Source organism: Corvus moneduloides, chromosome 18 (genome assembly GCF_009650955.1).
Source record: "Corvus moneduloides isolate bCorMon1 chromosome 18, bCorMon1.pri, whole genome shotgun sequence".
Taxonomy (NCBI): domain Eukaryota; kingdom Metazoa; phylum Chordata; class Aves; order Passeriformes; family Corvidae; genus Corvus; species Corvus moneduloides.
This window is the reverse complement of record NC_045493.1, coordinates 4,973,486-4,997,031: the sequence shown is the minus strand read 5'-3', so window position 1 is coordinate 4,997,031 and position 23,546 is coordinate 4,973,486. Positions and strand designations below refer to the sequence as shown.

The 23,546-nt window shown below is 37.9% G+C and overlaps 2 protein-coding genes across 5 annotated transcripts in view; one reads left to right on the top strand and one right to left on the bottom strand.

The window, feature by feature from the left end:
* Nucleotides 1–1,405: 1,405 nt before the first annotated feature.
* On the bottom strand, nucleotides 1,406–17,641 carry RAB36 (RAB36, member RAS oncogene family). 4 transcript variants are annotated; one of them, XM_032127785.1, is made up of 14 exons: nucleotides 17,514–17,641; nucleotides 16,762–16,838; nucleotides 16,436–16,638; nucleotides 14,897–15,034; nucleotides 14,089–14,177; nucleotides 12,843–12,931; nucleotides 10,292–10,357; nucleotides 9,537–9,638; nucleotides 7,891–7,955; nucleotides 7,256–7,307; nucleotides 5,785–5,866; nucleotides 4,888–4,978; nucleotides 4,228–4,347; nucleotides 1,406–3,998 (listed from the first exon to the last, which is right to left on the bottom strand). In XM_032127785.1, the coding sequence occupies exons 5-14, from the start codon at nucleotides 14,155–14,157 to the stop codon at nucleotides 3,934–3,936; spliced, it is 801 nt and encodes a 266-aa protein (XP_031983676.1). In that variant the 5' UTR covers nucleotides 14,158–14,177; nucleotides 14,897–15,034; nucleotides 16,436–16,638; nucleotides 16,762–16,838; nucleotides 17,514–17,641; the 3' UTR covers nucleotides 1,406–3,933. The 4 variants fall into 4 exon arrangements, with proteins under 4 accessions (XP_031983676.1, XP_031983677.1, XP_031983678.1 ...); XM_032127786.1 differs by lacking the exon at nucleotides 14,897–15,034; XM_032127787.1 differs by lacking the exons at nucleotides 14,897–15,034; nucleotides 16,436–16,638 and having other exon boundaries at nucleotides 16,764–16,838.
* A 104-nt stretch (nucleotides 17,642–17,745) lies between these two features.
* RSPH14 (radial spoke head 14 homolog) overlaps nucleotides 17,746–23,546 on the top strand; it is a 70,043-nt gene continuing 64,242 nt past the window's right edge. Inside the window, exons 1-4 of the mRNA XM_032127784.1 lie at nucleotides 17,746–17,848; nucleotides 18,280–18,728; nucleotides 19,982–20,084; nucleotides 20,269–20,387. Coding sequence (XP_031983675.1) covers nucleotides 18,530–18,728; nucleotides 19,982–20,084; nucleotides 20,269–20,387 — 421 coding nt within the window. The 5' untranslated portion in view covers nucleotides 17,746–17,848; nucleotides 18,280–18,529. The remainder of the gene's footprint in view (nucleotides 17,849–18,279; nucleotides 18,729–19,981; nucleotides 20,085–20,268; nucleotides 20,388–23,546) is intronic.

The following is a 23,546-nucleotide window of genomic DNA, read 5'->3' as shown; positions in this document are numbered from 1 at the left end:
TATTTCTAGGAATAATAAGATTGTACTGGTATGGTTATAAACAATGGTATCTCACATCATTGGGATATGTTCTGTATTCATAAAGAACTTTTACTGAAGACTCACCATTCTGATTTATTTCTAGAGCAGTTTTGATCTGGGTTCACTTTTCTGACATTTGTGTCCTTTCTGGAGAGCCTAAGAATTCTGATGAGTCAGCAGAGGGATTTCTCTATGCACACTTACCTTTTAGTGAATAATACTGTTAAACAACTACACCCTATTTATCTACTGAGGTAGTGCAACTTCAGAAATTCCACTGGGAATTGAAATGTTCTCTGAATTTTTGCTGATACTTTATGCATTCAACAGAGTAGTATTTTAATAGGATACAAAATTTCTTTAAGACTACTGTGGCAGAGACACAACTGTGATTTGAGACTGAGAATCTTGCGATGAAGGGATAAACTCGGGCCGGCCTGCCCAGCACATCCCCTCTGCTGGCTGGTGAGGGATCGCAAAGCCCTTCCGAGCCGGCACAGATCGGATCCTGCAGTGACCGCCGGGCTCCCTCTTGTGGGAAGAGGAGCCGCTTGGCTCTGAAAGCTCTCGAGCTGTCACTTGGGAACTGCTCTACAGCGTCACCCCATGCGGAAGAACCGGGGGTTTTGTAAGGACAAAAAAAACCAAAAACCAAAAAACAAAACAACAAAACAAAACAAAACCACCAAAAAACTGTAGGACATAAGCTGAGCTTTTAAAATGAGAAATAAAACATAATTTTTAATTAATATGTGGCTTAAACGAAAAAATCGTATTTTTGTTAACACAAAGCAGCACTCTTGGTAGAGTTTAACAAAGCTGACAAGTCTTGGGAAGTCCCATCCAGTTTAAATCATTTTATGAACTCCTCCAAATTCAGACAATGGCAATCCCTCGCTGTGAGAACAGCTTTCTGACCAAAAATACAGGAAAGTGATCAACCCTCTCCACTACCAAACACAGATTCTCCTACAATCTGCCCAACATTTAATTCCAACGTGCATGCTCAGAGGATGTGACACAGTGTTCAGAGCATTCATTCACCAGTGTGTTACATTAGAACAACCTCTAACTATTGATGGAAAGCTAAAAAAAACACAGAGGGGGAGAGATTTAGTCATGGAGAATGGACTCCAGTTCCACCGCAATGTAAACCTGAGCTAGGAACCAACAGGATTCAGAAAGCTCTGAATCCCATGACCTATGTGAATATAAATAACCATACCTTAAGAGTCAAATAATAACTCAAAAGGTGAAATAGCACCATTAAAAATTAAAAGAATGGCCTTTTATAGTAAGAAATTAACTTTGTCAGGTGGCTTTCTTAAATGGCTTTTGATCCATTACCCGTGAGTTTGCTCAGCACAAATGCATCCACAGCCCATTAACACGTTAGCTTTTACTTACTAAAGACAAGAAACAGCACAACATGTACTTCTTTTGGGAAATGGATTATTACAATTGCTCTTTACCTTAGGCTTCAGACTGACTCCAAATTTTACTTCAATTTCTCACCTGCAAATTCCACAAGGAAGCTGAAACTGTGACTGTTGTGATGATCACTGTGGGGATTTCAACTGGTATAGAAATTGTGGTTTAGCCTACCTATGGTTAGAGTTAATAAAGTTTTTTCAACACTGTTTTTCAAAATATTAAGGCTTCTTCAAAGTCAATTAAGTTGCTGATAGAATGGATTAACATACATAGATAAAACATTGGCCAGGTAGAACTTATAAATTTATATTTGTTTTCTATAGTTAGTTTCCTTTGTGCTTTCCTAAGCAACTCATCATTTGCAACATGATCCGAGATTCATTTCAGATTATGAATTATTAATACAGAGTTCTTTGTAGGGGAGGCCTCAGTGGTGCTAAAAGCACCCTTAAAACCAACCAAGCAAGCAAAAAAACCCCAAACACCACAAACAAAAAAAGACAACAAAAAACCCAACAAACCACCAACCAAAAAAACACCCAGTCTCAAAGTCTTCATCATTTAATAGACAGACTCAGGCCACTGTCCCATGATAGCTGATGACTGACAGAGTATTGCCTTTGTATGTGGAGTTTTTGGAGCTTCAGATGATACAAAAAAGTAATGACATCATGCAATGTACTGAATCCCTAGGAAAAAACTGTCCCAGTAGATTTTCCAGGCAACATGATCATGTTGTTGAAGAGATTGCATCTCTGTGACTTTGTACAATAATTGAGCCCAGCAACAAAAGAAACCCTTTGGAGAAACCTTTTCCCTTGGTGGGAAAAAAAAACCCCAAACAAAAAACTGAGTATTTTCTTAGATTTGTTCCTGACTCACTTTGCAGGGTAAACACTATCTCATGTCAGCACTGAAGCCCAGGTAACATGACTTGCTGCAGCAGAGTGAACCATCTCCTCTACTCTCATTCAGGCTCAGGAAACACAATGGCTGTGGCCATGCTGCCCACCCAGCACAGCATATGCTACAAGCACAGTGTAAATTCACCTTCCATGTGAGACTTGGGAACTGAACAACTGCATAGAAAATCATAAGGTCAAAATATTACACATTTGGATAAAGAGCTCCTTTTGTACCCTCACAGATTCATTTTTTCCACCAAATGCTACATTTGTGCCCTTGCCAACAGGCAGCACAATTGCCAAAGTGAAGATTGTCCGATAAAAAAAGACACAGAGTTCCTAGATCTCTATTCATCATATTCTAGGAAGCTGCTCTAACTTTCGTAATAAGAAAAAAGTAATAAAAAGGATGTTCAAGATATCTTTTCTCCACTTTTTCCCATTTCTTATCAAAGTGGGGAAAATGGCAGAGAAACCAGAATATTTTCAGATTGATGCATTTCTTTATTAACAAATGTCTTTATTTCTCAGCAGCTCAAATCTGAAAGGTCCTATTGTAATTATTTTTCTGGATACTGTTGTTTCTGCAATGATTGAATAAATATCTCAAGAAACTGTACCTTGTAATTGTTCATAGGTTTTCTTCTTTCTTTCCATTTAAAGTAATTGCAGTATGAAATTTAGAGCATTATATATAATTTTTTTAATGCCAGCAAGCTTGAAATGCTGAATATGAATCCTAGAAACATGGAATTCTAAATACTCACAACTAAATATTAGAGTTCAGAGAGCTATTGGAAAAAACAGAACGAACTAATATATTTTCCATATTATGCACCTGTGTGACCATTCTTTCTTATTCAAGAGAATGGAAAAGAATAGCATTCTTATCTGGCAAAGTTTTCAAAATACTAGACAGCTGTGTTAACATAACCAAGTTCCTACCTGGACTTCTTCTAGGCTTGGAAATATTTAATACTGGGCTCTGATTCTCAAGTGGAAAATGAAAAGTAATACAGATTTTTCCTGGATAGAGAAACCACAGTGGAAACTATGCAGTCTGCATTTGTGTACTTTCAGACCCGATACTTAAAAGAATTTATTTTCAAATAGTTTTAAAATACTTGGAATGCATAAAAGCAAATCAGAGTTATTTTACATGATGATTTTAAAAGGCAAAACCATATTGATAGCACCCTTCATTCTGAACTGCCACTTGTTTCTTGCTCCCACAAGAATGCCAGTTCACTAGCTAAGACTTCTAGAGAATTATCAAAGAACAACACTAAAATGATATAATTTTTGACTACAAGCCTTTCTAGCAGACAGGTGAGCACATGGCACTGGCAATGTCTTCTTGCATTAAGACAAGGATGTTATGTTTCAACTACACAGAGAACGGCTTACTTAACAATTGTACCACCCTGCATGGTGAGCCTGCAGCAGCAAGGGAACTCTCAGCAAGAAAGTTTGGGTAAGTTTTTCCTCCCTCGTTTCTAAAATTAAAGCGCTCTGTTTCTGGTTTGAGAGCATTGTTGCAGAGAACTGTGGCACTTGCAGAAACAGTTGACAGTTAGCAACAACTCAGGCTGACTTGAGCATTGTCTTCTGCAACTTCCATAATGTTGTTCTCTAGTTCTGTGGAAACAAAAAAGTTATAAAATCAATTTACAAGAAATTATACCATCTGATATTAAGGGTAATAGAAGCTGGATGCAGGCCCAGTCACTCCTGTAGGCTAAAACCTGGGCAGACGATATGAATATGCTTGCAGGTGTTTGAAACTGGCTCTAATGCTTGAAAAACCTCTCCAATCCTTTGGACTATAAACAAGGAAAATGCACACAAAAAGCAAAACTCCACATACTGATCAGATTTCCTGCCCCAATTTGGGCCCTGTACCCAGGAGTGTTCTCCAGCTCCTTCATCATGGACTGTTCAAAGGCCAAGGCAGCAACTCGGGAAAAAAATTCTTTGACATTTTCCCCTAGGAAACAAGACAGAAATTATGTGTTTTTATAAAGGCACATAAACAGATGATCAAGCATAACAAGCACATCTGTGAACAGCTCACTGCTCAATACTGGGACTGAACAGGCCTCTCCAACAATCTGTCTCCCATTCTGATCACTGCAGAAAGAATTTCTAATTTCCTTACTCTGGAATACTGTACCCTGTGCTGCACCTTTATTTTTAGCCAGCAACAGAGAGAATTGAGTTTGTGGTATAATCTTTTTCCATTGCAAACATTGAGTAGTAGTGCACATGTGTATTTATGTAACTATCTATGAATTAAACATGCTCAGATATTGCAAAGCAGCTTGATTAGTTCTTTCTGCAAACACGACAGTGAAAGCACACATACAAATGCTCAAATAAAATCAGCCATTAATAAGCCTGAAGTTTCTAATAGCAACAAAATGCAAGAACAACAACAAAAACCTGGCAATGGGGGATAATAGGTTCCTCCCACTTCAACATCAGACCTTGTGGTTATGCTATTTTTACATCCTTTGCAGTAATTTACCTGTTTTGGCTGAAACCGACCAGTATTCTGCCTGCATCTCCTTGGCAAAACGGATTGCATCCAGCTCTGTCATTTCACACACAGCGTCTGACTGGGCAAACAAACACCACGGAACAACTTGAACATAAGAAGTGTGTCTGGGCTGGTAACAGCACAGAGGTACTGCCATAGCACCTACACTATGATGCTTCCAGTTTTCTCAGTAGCCTTTTTGACCTTGCCTAGACTTGGGCAATCAGACATGACTGAAAGAACATTCAAGTATATAGTACTGGTTTTAAATGGATGTCTCCACTCATTTCCCACAGCACTGAAACAAAACAACAGTTAACAAGTGACCCTTGTATCTAACACATTGCCTGGTAAAGAACTATCAAGTACGAAGTCCAGTTACTGGTCTTCAAATTCTTGTCACCCCATCATTCTCAGCAGAAGAGCTGGGGGACCAACCAGTAACAGAAGAAACAAGTTTGTTTTCAAAGCTTTAAAAATGAAGTATTGATAGCTACAGAAAGATAAACACAAGACTGAGAATTGTATGGAGTGACTGCATTCAGCTTATTCTTTTGAAAATTATGTGATATTCAACTAGGTAAGAAATCTCCCCTGTTCCTGAATAATGAATACACTATCCCTTAAAAACTAAAACAACAAAACCTTTAAGATTACTAGATATGTTTAAATATGCTTGAAAAATGTCATGTAAGAAATATTTCATTAACTACCCATTTTTTTCAGAAAGTCTTTTAAATTGGTTCCAAGTGTGCTGTTCAATTTATCTTTTAAAGTTTTTCACTCAAGGTCTTTATCTCAATGACATTGTGCACAACTTGTAAGGGAAATCACCTGAGGAACCAGGGAAAATCTGATTTCCTTATCTGCATTCAATTTACTTACCACCAAATCTTTTTTTGTTCCAACCAGAAAGATGAAGCTGGAATATGGCTCATTCTCCCTCAATGCATCTTCTAGCCACTGTCTGAAATACAAAAGAGAAATGACAGAATCAGTCAGAGGGAACGAGGAGTACAGGAGAAGGTGACAGATAAATAGGGTCACAAGAAAAGTGAGAGAAGAACTTATGTGAGAGTATCAAAAGCCTTTTTTTCTAGACGGAGAGAGTGGTAGCTATTCCAACTCCTTTGAATACACATCTTCCACTAAGGAAAAATCATACCCGTGGCAGAGTACAAATTCAACAATCATTTTAGCACCCAGGGAGGATATTTCTCAGTGTAAGGGAGAAGGCAAAGTTTGGTGCAAGATAAGGAATAAGAAAGCAAGAAGCAAATGACAAGATATGAACCACACAGCAGGTTAGATACAAATGGGAATAAAGAAGAGTGAAATAATCTATTCAGCATTATAAAACAGCTCCCTATGAAGGCTGTATGATTCTTGTCTCACAAGCTTTTATATTATTGTTACTCTGGCAATCAAGTTTCTCTTGAGTCATCCAACACAAATCAAGGAGGGAAGGGAGTGTGTGCATGTGTGGGAAATCAGGTTCACAGGCTTCAATTACTTTCAGCCAAGCAAAGACACTAATATATATATTATTTTACAAAGTCCTATGCAAATGAGCTAAGCACCATAGTACACATTCAAATAAGACAGAGTACAGGTTGTAAAGAAGTCTGTACTTGCATTACAGTCACAACCGCACATTAGAAATATATATGCTCTGAGCTGCGACAACAGTGTGGATCATTGATCCATGCAGGGTTTTGCAGCCTGCACTAAAACCAGAACAAGTTTACTAATAACGATTACCGTGTTGTTGTAACCAAATCATTACAAGGATCTGAACTAGTAAGTTTAGCTATATCTACATATAGAGTTGGAGTTTTTAATTTTCCATCCTCTTTTTGACAGTCTGTCTCCCATCAGAATCACAGAAACTAGAGAAAGAAAATTTTGGAATAACAGCGTACCTAAAAAATGAAAGGCTCATGAGAAATTATGCATGAGATGCATCTCATCAATTTTATCATTGACATTAGATCCCAGCCTATTATTCTATTTGTAGCAAATGAAGTAAAAAAAAAAAAAAAAAAAAAAATGCTTTTGGGGTGCACTTCATCTCTTCCTGCATGTCTAGCTTTGGAAGAATCAAGCTTTTATTGAAGTGCCTCTCTCTCTGTACTGACTTTAAAAGAAGTCAAGTGTAACTAGTCCAAATTTATGCCCTCCAATTTCTTCAGGAAAATCCCACCCTATGTAATCCAAACTAGTGACTGTAATTTTTCATTTCTTAGCTCAATAGAAAATACAGTCATGATCCAGCAAGTTCTTAACACCTACATATGCAAGGCAATTAAACCTGTTGTAAAACCTTTAAAAGATAAGCCAAAATGCAGAAACTTACTTGGTGTGATCCAAAGTTTGGATATCAGCCAGATCAAACACTGTTATTATAACTGCAATAAAAGACAAGAACAGAAAAAAAAAGTAATTAAATTAGAAAGTGTATCAGAAGTCTCTCCAACCCATCTTGTTAAACAGAGAGAATGTTTACATATAAGGTGTAAGAACAGATTTAACATACAGGAGGTGGAGGATTATCCATTTTCTCATTCCTTTTCCAGCACCCAATAAGACCTAAGTCCTTAGTCTCCAACCTTGTATCTATAGTCTGCAGTCTATAGTGCTATTAACCCTTTCATTTTGGGACCACTAATTCCCACAGGATTGTCTCTTACCAAAGGAAAAGCCAGAAATATCCACTTCTAACTCCAGCATTAATCTGACCCAACCTCAAATTCTTTTCCTCCTAGGCACAAGTGCCACTTTTTATCGCTGCATCATCAGAACACTCAGAGCTTGCAGATGTGACAACACATCAAGTCATAAACTTCTTCATCCCTTCTTCCCTGCAATAATGGACAATCCGTTCCACCACAGTGTCTACAGGTACCCTCCTGAGGGGCATATATGGATATATGTTGCTGTACAAAATACAGCCTCCTGACACAGGCAAGATCAAATTAATATTGTTCTCACCCTCTGCTCCTCGGTAGTAAGCAGATGCAATGCACTTGAACTTCTCCTGACCTGCTGTGTCCCATCTGTGCAACAGGGAGAAAAAGAAATTTCAGGTTAATGAAACCCAGGGCAACCTGAGTAAACATGCTAATGAATCAGCAGACTGGTACAAGGCAGAGAAGAATGTGATACCAGAGAAGTGTCACCATCTGGAACATGTTATTCATTAACTACTGATAGAAAAACAGTAAAGCTCTATTATTCAATGAAGACATGCGAACTCCATTTTTACCTTTTTTAAAAAAATACTAATAATTTTGGAGACAATTCAAATATTTGTATTCTGCATGGTAATATCATTTTCTTAAAACATTTTTTCTTTCATCAATGTAATTTGCATGCATTTCTAGGACAATCTAATTTTGTCAATTTTCTCTGCTAATACTAGCTAAGTCATGTGATTAGCCCATGTTAGAATCTTGCAACTGCTAGATAAGATATCTGTCCCTACACTACAAATCAGAGAACAACAGCTCAGTCTACCAGGTACTAATGACACCATGAAATAAAATCAAGGATGTCCTTCTTATTAATGAATATGATATGCAGTGCCCTCAGCTACTGCCAGCACTACAGAGGTTTGGGTTCTGTCGAAGCCTTGTACTGCCAGTCATGGATACTTGCAAATATATCTGGTATGGAAATCTCTCAGCAAGAGGGGGCACTAGTGCTTATCATATGGAAATGTTCTACCCAGCTTCTGAAGATTTTGCAGATAATGCAACCTGACCCTATTGCTTCAGTTTGACTCAAGTTCCAAAAGGATAGCACCTGGCAGAATTTCCCAAACACAACTGCAGTGAAATCAGTGGGAAATGGATTTCTAAATATTTTTCAATAAATATCACAAGCCATCTATTTACATCAGTGAAAAGGTTTTTAAGATTCATACACTAAAACACCTCATGCAAGGCATCTTATTTCTACTCTGGGTCACACTACAGATGATTCAATAATGCCCTCTACAGAACAATGTTTCTGGCTATCAGAAACATAAAAGGACACCATTCTGCAGACCCAAAGAGGTGGGAGAAGGGCAGGATTCCCACTAGTCTGACAAACAAAGTTGAAAATCAAAGATATTAGGTTCATATTCAAATAAAACCACTCCAGCCTTTCTACGATTTAGGGATAATTAATTAGTTACTAATTAAGAGATGTTGAAATCACTGGACAGCTTAACATTAATTACAATGACTGCAGGAATAAAACTCCTAGTAAAGCCAAGTTCAGTGCTCATTGTGCCTACTAAACCCGAATCACAGACTGGGGTTACACTAGCACTAGACAAAGCTGTGGGAAAAGCTTCCACTTCTCTTTCATGAACTTCAAGTAAAAAAGATAGAATTCCACTGAAATAGTGCAAGACATCCAAGACACGTTTTCATTGACAAGCTTGTAATATTTTTTAGGGATGAGAAATCCCAGAGTAAAATTTCTACTAAAACTGCAAGTCCAGAGACAGAATCTTTTCTTCAGATCACATTATTCTTTGTGCAATTGTATTATACTTGTAAAATCTTTATTCCACTACAGCCTGCAGCAATTCAAGCTCTGCTGAGACTGTACTCTGTGCAGTGCTTAACCACGCTCTTTCAACTCACATCTGGAGGTTATATGGCATTCCAATTATCTCAAAACGTTCAATTTCAAAATCTACTCCAATGGTCGCCTTGTAGTCTCGGTCAAAATTATCTTTACAAAATCTGCAATTAAAAAAAGGGAATGAAATACTAGTAAGACACAATTACAAATAATTGCAAAACTAACACTGTCTAGGGTAAATTATGACGAAAAGAATAAACTAACTGTGGATTTGATATATAATGAAGAAGTAGACATAAAAACATCATGACACTAATTAAAAGGAGATACTATTTAACAAACTAGAAAGCACGTATATCTAGTAAGCTCTCAGGATAGTATGAGACTCAGTAAAACATCTTTGGGCTCTCAAGGGAGATACAGTATTTTTCAGTTTTAGTTACAGGGGAATATATTTTGGGTCATAAATAATGAGCCAAATGAAATCAAGACTCAGACACCGGAATTTTTTTCCAATTGTTTAGCCTTTAGACTGGACTCCTTAAGAAAACACTGTATCATATTTTACTGGATACAAACACTTCAGACTATAACATACTGATTGAAGTGCTAGAGCACAACTTTCTGTGTTGATGTATCAAGCCTGTCTCATACTCCTGACTTCGTTCTGTCTTCATTTAATAACAAAACCATGAAGTACTGGTTCAGGTTCAAACCAGAACCATGAAGTGCTGCTCTAAAGCCGGAAATGGAAACGTTATAACATTTATTTGAGAAACGGGAGAATCAAACCATCAGCTAAGATATACTGTACCTGTTGATAAGACTGGTTTTCCCAACATACAGGTCTCCTACCACAACCACTTTGGATACTTTCAGCCTGTTATAAATATTTGAAAATGTTATATAGTTTTAGTAGTAATTTCAACAGTCTCTTTCTAAAAATTCTGATTTGGATCTTTAAATTGCAAGTGAGAAGCACATGTACCTGTGACTTCAGTTTACCGACCTGCCTCTGCGCTTCACGATCAGAGTCTTAAATTGCGAGAAAGAAAGCCACCAAACCCTTCTGGAGCAGAAATAGTCCATTTCTTACTCTGTTTATTTTTTCTTTCTTAATTTCAATTCAGTGGGGCAAATTTTATTCTATTAAAACTGCTTTGACTACAAGTATATACATTTGGCAGGTTACACATAAAACCATCTACATCCTTTGCATTCCAATTTATCCCACAGTTCTCATTGACTTTAATAGTACAAATGAAGTCCCAAGGGCAGAAATAAGAAATTGCTGATAATAAAATAACCCACTGCAGAATGTGTCTCTGGGAAAAACAACCCACAGGGTTAGAGCCAATACATTTTCTGACTATCTGGAATAATATTAATCTGAACCCGGCTTCATGCAAATAATCCTCTTTGCTCTAGGTCCTCCCACAGGATACAGCGGATGGGCTTTAGGTGACTCAACCTGCATTCTTAAAATTGAAACTGTATCTCTTTTAGGACATACCAGTGGATAAGTGAATTTAAATTTATTTGTTAACCTAACTTGGATTGACATCTCCTGTGCACATGCTATAGAAATGGCTTAAGATGTTTAATGTTCTTTTCTATCAAAGACGGGTTTTTAAACAAAGGAGTTAATCTTCTATTGAATACTATTTCTGGTTACATCAACTTCCATGTGATGCTGATTCCAAGTTATCTATTCTAAATAGTTGAAAAATTGACTAGTAAACTGCATGACTAATATTTAAAGAACAAAACAAAACAAAAAACCCCCACCAGTTTTATGTGCCAGTCAACATTAACTGGGTGACCACAGGCCCCTATGCTCCTGATTAACTGTTACTGAGAAAATACTGAATAAAATCAATGACCTTAAGGGAAAAGCCAAAAAGTAAGTGATGGTTTAGAGCTGTGTGTTCCATTAATTTGTATTGGGGAAAAAACTCCCTAGATTAGACCATTTAACACAATGATGGACTATTGGGAGAGTATTAAATGCAGACATTAGCTACTGAATTTATCAGACTACCTTTCCAAATGACAAAGAAATATTTTATTACTTGGGATAATTGAAAAGGAAGATAATGGTTATTCCTGTCAAGCTTTACCAGTACCGTACAAGACACTCTGGCTGGCCCTCCTATCCCCATTCCACCAAAAAAGTTACCTAAATGACCAAATAATAATCATATCTAGAAAGCAGTGACAGAAAAGTAGTTTAATTCAATTCACAAAGACAAAATATTAGCTTTTTAGTTATACTCTGTTACCAGAATAAATTACTTAAAGAGTTGGTTTACTATGGAAATAAAAAAAATACTACTAATAAAAATCCCAAACAAATACATCTTAGTAATGGAAGGAAAAAATACCTCAATTCAATAAAGTATGTCTTACTTGGAAAATTGTCCAGACACTTGTAACAAATTTATATGAAACTAAGATAGTGACTGTGTTTCTAAAAAAGGAATAAAGTCACTGATGTCTCTCAGGGTGACATATTTTGGCTTTAAAAGTGGTTTTTTTTAGCAAGACTCCCAAGTGAAATGAATAAAAAGTTGCATTTAAAGATGGATATCATGACAAGTCTCATGTCAGCAACTCTAGAGCTGGAAGAATAGTGAGCTAATTGTCAGTATTCATAGGAGCTCCGCTTTATGGAAGATCCTTCGCAGTGAAACCAGAAGCATTTATCACTAAAATGTACAGCTATTTATTTTAACTGAATAGTGATGATTTCTAACACAGTTTAGCTTTCTTGCCTTGCTTCAGAGATTAAATCAGTAATAGTAACAGTTCTGGGGGAGAGATAAAGTGGGGGGGAAAAACAACTCCAAGATTATTAATAGAGCATAAACCAGCTTATTTTGATTTTTAAATGCTATATATTTACCAGAATTTTGCTCCAGTTTTAAGGAACTATTTAAGAGAACTTCTTAGAATGTATACTTCAAAAAGACTACAACTAGATTCTTAGATGTTTCGAGAAAGTTAGAACTGCTGCCTTTATATCCCTCCAAAGCCTTTATTAACTGGTCCTTTGGAACACCTACAGAGAACACTGCAAGGCTGATCTGTTAGATCTTTTGAACTAAGTGTTTACTTAAAGGGTGCTAAACATCTTTTTCTTGCTAAACTACTACACGATTTTTTCAATGCTATCTATACCAGCAGACGAAGAGGCACTTGACTCATTTACTGTGGAACTGCCACATGCAGGGGCTTAGCTGCCTCGAAACATACTGGAGTGAGGAACACGAGGAATAGGGGGTGGGGGAAGCCTATGAAGAAAGGAGGCTGTAAAGAGCTTAAAATACTTTCTTCCTTGCATACCTGGGTTACTACAAACTTACCCAGCCGTTCCAGTGCTCTGCTGACAAGCACTCCTAACCTGTGCATAGAAGTGCTCTTTAAACTGCAGACAGGCCTCAGGTGTGTACCACTGAAAAGAGAGAACAGCTGCTGGGACAAACTGGGTGATAGCTACTTGGCAAGAAGTCAAACAGGCAAGGAAAAACAGATAAAATGATTATTCAAAGGGTTTGCCAAGAACAGGGTTACCCTGGCATAAGAAAAGCAGTACATTGGGTTAGAAGGCGGTAAGGTTTCCCCACAGTTGTGTTTGTAAAAGCCCCTTGGGACAACACCATCCTTTGAGCTCCATTCTGAGTGTCAGTGTCCCAGCACTGCCTAAGCGCCCATGGCCAAATCCATTTGCTCAGCATTCTGTACAACAGTAAGTGCCTTCAATTATCCCAATGATCAAAGACACACAAGACAAACACAGATGGGAGCATACCACCAGCAAGTCATTATCACTATGAAGTTTTTTCAGTCTTTTTAAAGTGTGAAGCACTGTTTTTATTACTAGTCCTTTAAGTAGGAATTAGTTAAAAATGAGGAAAATATATTTTACCTTGCATTTGCTTAAATACCTGTAGTATTCTTCATGAGAAAGCAAAATACATGGCTGAGATCAAGAATGGAAAAAAATGTTAACTCCCTTACAAGGATCTTTTGAACAACTGAAAAAACCAAGTGGTAATTCCTTGCCCTTCCCTGTCCTTAACTGTTCTCTTACACTTCAAATACAAGTCTTTGGAGACATCAAAGGTATTTTGTGTGTGTTTTTCTACAGTGCCTACTAGATTTGATCTACTTTATGACTAAAGTTCTTATACAAACAGAAAATTAAAATTGCCTCAAATTCTTCAACCAAAGCCTCCTAATTAGATTTTTTTGCAAACTTAATGTCAGCTGTGGTTCCTCTTTGCCCTCGGTGTTGGAGCTCTTTAAGCATGTAATTATTACTGTTTTGCTGAAAAAACAAGATAAATGTTTTAAGATGACACTTCCGTAACAAGAGTCACTTTTTGTAAAGGTTAAAAAGAAGAATGAAGATTACTATTATTAAAGAAATCAGCATTGAACGGGAATATAAGATCACATTAAACTTTGAAAGAATCTTAAATAATTCGTAATTTTAACAGAAGACAACAAGTGTACATTAAATTAAATTAAAATACCATATTAGCACAATGGAAAGATAGATCAGTGTGGAAAGGGCTTCATGTGATCAGAGGGATAAAAAATGCTTACCTTGGGAAACTGGGAGATTATTCTTTCTCTACTCAGTGGAGGAACCAAATGCATTAGGCTGGACTTCATCCTCCAAATTCAGTTAAATTCTACAAGATGAAAAGTATGTAAAGAGAAATACAATATTCAGGAATTACCTCAATACAGGGACCACATGATAGAAACTAACCAAGTTCTTCCAGACTTGTCATCTTTTTTTCTTTTTTCTTTTCGGTAAAATTGGCAGTTCTTCAACTCAGTTTGCATGCAAGGAAACCTGATTCTCATGTAGAAAGGACCACCTCAGTGTGCATAGCTGTAGTAGCAAACAGTGGCCTTCTGAAACTACAAGGCACCAACTCTTAATTCCCTGGGAGGGTGGAGAATTGTTCACTTAATTCAACCTAACTGCTTGCCCTCAAAGGATTTTGCAGTGTTTAATTTAAAAATCTTGCTCATCATTGTTTCAAATGCCTCTGCACTAAGCACATTAACTAATGTTAGAGGATCCCAGATTTCATGTGGTCAGAAGAAGAAAGAAGGAGAAATGAAGCTGCCACATTTCTGGGCACAACATCAAACTTTCATCCAAGATCGGCTCAGAAAGAATGAAATCCATCTGACATGGAAAAAGAAAAATGTTCACATGAAAATCACAAATGCATTTAGATGTCTCACCTGAGACATATCAATTTGGTTATGTAATGAAACCTTGTGAGTTGCTGGGGGAGGAGACCCTTATTAGGGTACCGATTTCTTACTGGTGTTCCAAAGAACGTTTCTAATGAGAGCATTTTCATCATGTAGCAAAGTGTAAGGAAGGACTCACCGAGCAGCAGCTGATGCAGCAGGATTCCAGCCGCACAAACAGCTCAGCCCCTGCTACGTGGCCATAGCAACAGGTTTGCAACAATTCCCTTCCTCCCCTTCTTCCACAGACCAGGAAGGCAGAGTTGGAGTAATTTAACTATACATAAAGCCGTAGTTTTGAAACAACAAACTCATTTTAGTGGTCATACAGATTCCTTTGATCAGAAACTGCTCCTCAATAAACCAAATGGTCCCTAATTCTGGATAAGGAAACAGCCAAATTTTTTCAAAGATCGTTGTATATATGGATACAAAGAGCAGGATTAACCCGGCAGAAAAGGAACTAATGGAGTGGGGAACTGTTACAGTGCCAATATTAAGCATAGCAGCAATTATAAAGAAACTCCCTAGGGATTTTTTCAGCATTTCAACTTGATTTCATCTCAGCTTTAAAGTCAGGATGCGCATGTCACTAATGAGACATTCTGAATTATATAAATGTCTTTCTACTCATTAATAATCTTGCTTTCTAATATACAGAACACCAAAGACAAGGAATTAGAAATTACACAGCTCTTTTGCATTACCTGAGTATTGTCAATCAACTCATTAATTTAGACAGCATTTAGTACGCCAGACTGCAATTTAGGATGCTAAGGGATTTTGCTATGTATTTTATTAGGATTTAAATGTCCAACTTTCAGGAGAAAGCAAAGCTCTCCCATTCTAACAGTCATCTTTTGATAAAGCTGGAACAGGCTTTGAACCAGGAGACAAGCCTCTCCCACTTCTGCAGCAGACTAAAAAGGTTAGAAAGGGCACATCAATGCAGCCCAGTAGTTTTAAACAGTGAGCAAGTACAGAAGAAAAAACCCTACACTTGTGTTTTACAAGCACACACAAAGAACAACGCTTAACAAAATTGCTAATCCACTACTTAGAATTAATGTTTTATTCTCTTCCATGAAGAATTGCTTTTAAATTGCTTTAGGCACAAATATGATCTCAACCATACCCAAACAGCCACTTCCCCACAAAGAATCCAGATTTGTAGCTGATGTGTTATTCACCAAAGAAGGTGACATTACAGTATTTATCTATTACCATATGGATAGTTCAACTTATGCTACTTTCGACTATATAGAAGTCGAGAGATCTAGATCCTTGTCCTTCTGACCTTTTGGCAAGCTTGAATGATTTTATGGCAATATTAATGTCTTAATTAATGTCAGAACTATTAGTATAGTTCTGAAAACAAAAACTCCATGAGTTGGTAAGAGTTTCAAACACTAACTTGCTTTCTGCATTTTCTAGTTCTAGTTCAACACCTCCTAAGCATCGTAATCACCTGTCATGTGTACACAGATTGACTCATTGCTCCTCTCCTAGAGCTCTTTCACAAATGAAGCTACAAAAAACCCAGTTCAACAATCTCGGTGAATACAAAGTACAGGAGGGACCAAGGCAACCACACAGAAATATTTCAAAATTGAGAGGCCATCTTCACTTAGTGTATTTAATCTAAATCTCACACACACATAAGCATATCCCAACTTACCAAATCAACAGATAAGACACCCCATTACAGGAGAAAAATTTAAGAAATCAAAAACTGCTAAAAATACTGAGAATGATCCTTATTTTCTCTTCTTAAAGAGCTGAAAGGGGATTCAGTCACCAGGGAGGGCTGGGAACACAGTGTCTCCATGGCATCACAATGCTCTTATCTCAACATTGCAAGAACAGTAGCACAAGCAGCTTCTGTGGATAGACAAAGGATGTGAGGAAGGCATTCAGAAGGCATACATGAAATAAGTTAACACCATGACCACAAGCAAAATCAGTATTCCAAGCTACAGTGAAGGACAAGACAGAACAACTCACACCAAAAGCAGAGTTAGCACTGAGGGACGAGTCTCTGATTTTGTCCTGCTCCTTCGGAGAGGAAGTTCATGTACTTCCTATGGAAATCAGGTAAACTTTTACAAGTACATAGTTAGCGGAAGTCTAATCTAATTCAGGGAAATCACCTCTACTTTAAATAATCTGCTCTAAAATGTTGCAGAAAAATTAATCCCTTCCAGAAAATACTTTTTAAAGTAGTAATTTTTCTTTTATGGATTTTGAAGATCAACAAACCAGAACCTATTCCTGTGATGCATTTTAATCCGGCTGATCAGAATTACTTTGGATTTGTAAAATCCTGTTTAAGAACTTTGATTATTACAATTGTTACTCAGACATAATGAAAAACATCCCAACGGCTTCACTATTTGCACTTCCTTTCATAGCACAAGCTGTTCAGAGCTTTTTCGTGATGCCAGATCACATCTGACAACCCAGAACACCCTTAAATTGTGCCACATTGCAATGATCCGTTCTTCCCGTGTACCTTCCTGTGAAGGGTTGTGTGAAACTAAGTAATAATGGGAACCCTTACTACAGACTCTGGCTGTTCATAGTGACACTCTGGAGAAGATTAGGAAAGAAAACCTAGAGACCAAAACTACTGCGCTCCCTTCAGCTCTTGTACTCCAAGGCTGCTCGCCGGTACTCGCCTGCTGTATTTCTGCCCTTAACTCGACCACCATTTTGTTCACTCTCAATTCTTCTCAATTTTGTTCAACTGAAATTACTTTGAAAACAAGGGGCGAGGAGAGAGACTCCACACTTTAGCAGGGAAGCGAGGCAGAAAGGCTGCCACGCCGGGACTTCACGGCGGCATCCTTCTCGCCTCACGGGTCCCCTCAGCGGCCGCGCCTCAGCCCCCGCCCGCCCCGCGCCCAACTACGCCATTGAGCTCACTGCCTCAGCACGGGCACCGTCAGACGCGGCGCTCACGCCGGTGACGCAGGCCGGAGCCGCGGCTCGGCTGCGTTAGTCGCTATTCACGAAGAGGCGCGTACGCAAGAAACGGGCGCTGTGGCAACCAGGGCACGCGCGAGCTGAGGGCCGGCCAGCCCGGGGCTTGGTAATGGCACACGGCGCCTTCGATTATTTAGTCTATTTCGTTCGCTGTGAAGGGAGAAGTGGAGTTATTTAGAGGCTGTTTTGTTTTTGTTGTTAGCAGTTTTCAATATTGGAGGCCGTAGTGTTCAGTCAGCTGAGCCGCTTTCCGTGCTGAGGGAAGGGCGGGGCGGGGGGTGGTTGGAGAGCAGCCCTCACGTATTCTATCAAACGTTACCGAATTCTGAGGGCAGATTTTAACCAGATCCCTTTAAAAAATGGTTTTTTCTTTTTGGGGGGGGGGGGGGGGGGGGGAAGGTATTTTGTTTCCTTTGCTTTGATTTTACTATTTTGAGCCCACTCCTATTATGGGCATTGGGCTGCTTCACTTGAACCTTTTAAAAAGTATTCCCTCCTTGCAATTTTAAGATCTCTCTCTCTCTGTTTCCTTTTCAGTGCTCAGTGACAATTAAACCAGATTAAGACAATTCAGATGAACACACAGTGTTGCTGATGATCACGCACAATTCCAGCCTCTTTCACAGCTTCCTGACAGTGTATGTTTGCTAAAAGAGCTCCTTGGGGACACAGAGCACTGTTTAAAGTCAGTAGGCGTCTTTATGGTACATTATCTGTCCAGTCACCAAGTACAGCGATTTTGGAGTATTTTTAGGGATAGGGAGAATCCTTCTGAGGAAAATTTGTGATGGCACAACCTCGTATCTCAGCCTACCTCCCCCCTGATATAGACCCCACAAAAGCTCCTCTGGCATTTGGGAGGAGGGCCCTTCCTAAACTGAATGAGGAGTTGCAGTCTCCCGAGCTGCTGACGCAGCAGCGGGCACTGATGGCACTCTGCGATCTGGTCCACGATCCAGAAAAAGTCTACCAGGCAATAGCATTAGGTAAGTTATCTCGCAAGCTCTGACACAGTGGGGCAGGCTTTGAGGGGAACCCCACTTTACTTTCTTCCATTATTTTCCTTACAATATCTTTGATGACTCAAGATGCCCAGGAAAAATTTTCTGATTGTTTTATCTTAGAAAGGTAAAGAATATTATAGTACCATATGTATGACAGTTATTTTAAGAATTATTGTCACTTTAGCATTTATCAATGGCTCACTATATGTTTTATCAACCCCTAAATACAAAAATAGTGCAGAATCTTTCTTTCCATAGAATCATAGAATTGTTAAGGTTGGGAAAGACCTCTAAGATAATCCAGTTCAACTGTTAACTCTGCCCTGCCATGATCACCACTAAACCATATCCCCAGACTTTGTTCTGATTTTAGCTAATTTCTAACATAGGCTAATAAAACCCCCCCCACGTAATTAGTTCAAAATTAGAACCCCATCACCATCATCACTCACTTGCCTGGAACTTAATGAGAAATTTAAAAAGAAAGGAATATAACCAGATTTATCATACTCATCAGGACTACATCTAGCCACCACTATTTTCAAAAGCCTGCAAGAATCCTGAGTTTCGTCTCAGGTGGGGGGGGTGGGGGGGACCCAACCAGAAGCTTATTTATGCAATTTTTAGCAGTCTGTGGTGAATCTACATAGCTCATTATGTAACACTGAAAAAATCCTTGTTTGCTACTGCTTTTTTCTCCATTTACTTCTTTTGTATTCTTTTCCTCTCCTAAAAGAGAATAATCACGTTCAAAATTTAAAAAGTTAATGTTTTATGAACAGTTTGATTGCCAAAGCAATGTGAGGTTGTTGTTTTTCTGGTGTTGTTAGGTTTCTTGGCTTTGGTCAGTGCCATATGTACATACACAGTCATTAATGGTTCACCACATTTATTTCTGTTCAAAAAAACCAAGTGTCAATCCTGAAAAAACACGCTTTTCTAAAGACATCAATAGCTCTACTGACTTATTTTTAGAGTTATGTCACTTTATATTTGCAGGATTAGGATTTAACTTGATAAGGAGTCAGGAGCTTGTTTGTAGCATGGCATTTTTGGCAGTAGGCCTTGAAATTTGAAAGTTTCTTCCTTACTTGAGATATGACAATGAGAATTTCACTGTCAGGACAGGCTGAAAATTCTGAGGCCCTTCAAATTGTGAGATAAATGATGAATATTGCTATTTCAAATTAATGCTGAAGGTAAGAAGCGTCAAAATGAACTCTGATGTCTCATAGGATTCTTCGATAACCTGAAGACTTTGCTGGTACATCATGACCAAACTGTCCGCCAAAAAACAACAGAAGTTCTCTCTATAATGGCTTTGCATAGTATTGGCAGGTAGGTGCAATTCCAAAGTTTACTGAATGGTGTGGGAAGTGACGTTTCAGTGAGAAATAAGAACAGAATTCCTAAGTTTTGTCAGACAGATGCCGCATGAAGAAGAGCAGTTAAGATTAAATATCTTAGATATGTACAAGTTTTATTATGTTGTGTTAAATCTGTCCTCCATTGTTGTTTTTAGGCAAGGGCTAATACAAAGTGGAGTCATTTCTGCCCTCACTGGGCTCCTGGATGATCCAGTAGATATCTGTCGGAAGAACATCCATCAGATTTTTGACATGATGGCAAAATTACCTGAAGGTATGAGGTTTTAAGCAGTTAAGTATTCAAGTAGACAACGCAGAGAGGAACTCAGGTAAATTCACCTGTGCTCCAGATTTAATTTATTCCGTTTCCCTTGAAACTCATATTTAAATGTCTATTTTTGCTTATCTTAGTTTTCCTTAGTAAACTTTCTTAAGCCCTGTGCAAATTAAAACTACCTGCTCAAGATACAGATTCTGTGGGCTGCATGCTTGAATTGGTATTTCAGAATCTTGCATCAAAATTTCACTTTGTCCCTTCTGTTCAAGGTGTGGATCAGCTGTTCATCACAGAGCACTAGTTTCATAAGTGTTCCAATCTGAACATTAGTCTTAAACTTCTCTTCCACTTGATCAAAAGTTATAATTTTTAAATTAAAATTTCGGTGCAAATTATCAGTTAAAAAACCATACTCTTTAAATTCATAGCAAAGTATATTGTCTGAGAAATTCAGTTTCATTACTGATGCTTAAAAAGAATTAAATGAATGTTTAAAGCCTTGCTAACTGTACATAAATTCTAAAAAATCTAAAGAAGTATTTTTACATGCATGCAGTCCTTTTTAAAATCCTAAATAATTCCATTCATATGAGGGGTGTTACTATGTTGGGCTAAACAACTTTGTGAACATCGGTATAGAAAAAAAGATTTTTTGAGAAGTCTGTAAAAGCAGCTCTAAGTAATTACTCTTGGAAAAGGTGTTTTTTTGAGTCATGTATTCTGTTTATTTAGATAAAAATATAATGTATATATAAAAATATACATGCCTGTATTTAAGGGTTGGAGGATAAATCCTGGAGCAGAATTGTGTCACTGTAGAATGGACTCACATACAGAGAGCTACTTCAAAGAAAAACGAAAAGGTGCAAAACTTTCTGCCATGAGACAATTTGGGGAATTATCAGAAATAACCACAAATATTTTCCAATAAATTGTAAGAGTCACAAGGCCTGACATAATTCATTTGACATATTACAGATACAGAATTAGTCTCTGCTTGGTAATTCAGCCTTTTTCAGCTAGCCAAGAAAGAGTCTTTTTCTTTGCATTCACTTCTACACCTCACATCCAGATAATGAGATAGGATGTACCTCGTATCAGCTGGAGGAGGTCAGCAACTAATGCACCACTCCACTGCTCAATTTCTGCTGTTCTCTAGAGTTGAGGTAATTTGCAAGGCAAATAAAGCAATGTGTTCTGTGCTAGACAAAAATGTCTAGCATTGGCATGATGTGTAGCTGTTTTAACTGGGAAGTGGTCAGTGACTCCAGCTAGCTCTACGCCAGGCCACCTGGTCTCTCTCCAAATAGGATTAATTTAGGAAAATGTGGTTATTTTAAGCAAATCCACTTCCAGAGTATTTTCGATTCCTAAATTTAAGGATGTGTACCAGTATCTTCCAGGAACAGTAGGATAGTTAAAAACCAGAAGGTGGGAGAATGCACAAAGACTGGAAGAACACCAAGGAGTAACATTTCCAGAAGAAACTACAACTTAGTGAAAAGAATTAATGGGCAGAAAAAAGACAAAAATAGATAGATATATGTGTTCAGTAGAGGATGGAAGAGGGAGAAGGGCCAGCAGGAGGAGGAAATTAAAAACATTAAAGAAATTATTAGCAAAACTTTCTGTCTTTGTAAAAACAGTTAGTTTGCATACATAATACTTGACAATGTTAGTGAAAAGGTGTTATGCAATGATAAATGACCTCAGCAATAGCAACTGCAAAAATAGTTCTAGGAAAAAATATCTTTCATTATGATGTGGTTAACACTGGAAAGGTTTAATAATTCTTACCCATTACATATCCTGTCATTTATGGGTACTTAATCCTTTTCAGCGAAGATTGAGGTGGAATGGATGGAGCAATGGATTTTTAAGCTTGCCAGAACCTCTATTTGGGAAGAGCCCAAGAGATAATATTTCTCCTACATTGCTGACTCTCAGTGTCTCCACTCTCACCCTCGAAAAATCATAACCAATTGAATGTGTGGATAAGGACTCTTTAAGGATACCTTTTTCCCTTCAAAACTTGTTTTGCTGTATGGAGTGCAAATGCTGAAAGGACAGATGGCATTCTTACTGCAGCAGATGGGACATCTCTTCTGTGAATGTCATTGTTGCCCAGGTGAAGAGAAATCCCAGCTGTATTAATGCAGCTCTTACAGGTGGCAGTGCACTGCATCACTGATAAACCTGAAAACTGAGAAAATAGATGCAAATTTAATTGCATGATTTATCCAGGTGGATGACTAAGAGTCAAGGGATTTAATTTCAACACCTGTCTTCAGCCAACAGACTTTTTAGTTTTAACTTTGCTATGCCTCAGTTTTCTTATACATCAGAATTTATACAGAACACTGTATAAAACAGAATTTATTTTAACATCTTGAGTTCTTGAGAGAGAAAACAGAGTAACCATGAATTACTCAGAATACTAAGATCAAAAAATCACAGGAATTAAATTATTAGAGAGTTAATAACAAGAAATTGCTATTCAGTTAACATGATTATGTGACTTGATTATTTGAACTTAATTATTTACTTCTTTGTTCCTCCATATGCCTCTGATTTTAAGTCAAGTAGGAGCACAGGTGGTGCTTCACTTTCTTTTCCCCTTCCCGAGATAGCTTTCACTCAATGAGGAATGGAACTGGCTGCTTTCCTTTAGAAATCCCCTTGGGCCTTTGTTAAAATATCCTGAGTTCTCCACTTCATCGTCTCTAATACTTCTGGTAGAAAGACCTTCTTAGTTGAATAAAGATTTGGTTTTTAATATGAAGTGTCTGTTACCCTCCTGATAATTGACTACACTTTTGATTTTATCCAGCTTTCTTACCTCGAAGCTATGCTGTAATGAATGCTGGTGTTTTCTTGTCACTTCTTTCACTAATCTGAAATGGCCACAGTCCGGTGAAAGAAAGAGGTGAAGGAGGCACAGCATTTAATAGACCATTCATTGGAAAAGGGAACCCTGACTCACTTTCCACCTTTTCCACAGTTCAACTGGCTAATAATTGGATATTACATGGAAAAAACAAATTAGACTGGAAATACTGCACAATTTCCCAGGTAAATGATAGCAATTTAATAGTAAACAAAGTTTAGAGGAAGCTGTACTAGCAATTACTGTGGATAGATTGTAGTAAACTTGCC

Excerpts from the sequence above, each read along its gene's own strand:
- RAB36 (XM_032127785.1), bottom strand. The coding sequence starts at position 14,157 with ATGAAGTCCAGCCTAATGCATTTGGTTCCTCCACTGAGTAGAGAAAGA. Across the intron at positions 10,358-12,842 it reads CAGAGCACTGGAACGGCTGG|GCTGAAAGTATCCAAAGTGG; the intron begins GTAAGTTTGTAG and ends TATTTATAACAG. Across the intron at positions 9,639-10,291 it reads AAAACCAGTCTTATCAACAG|ATTTTGTAAAGATAATTTTG; the intron begins GTACAGTATATC and ends TTTTAATTGCAG.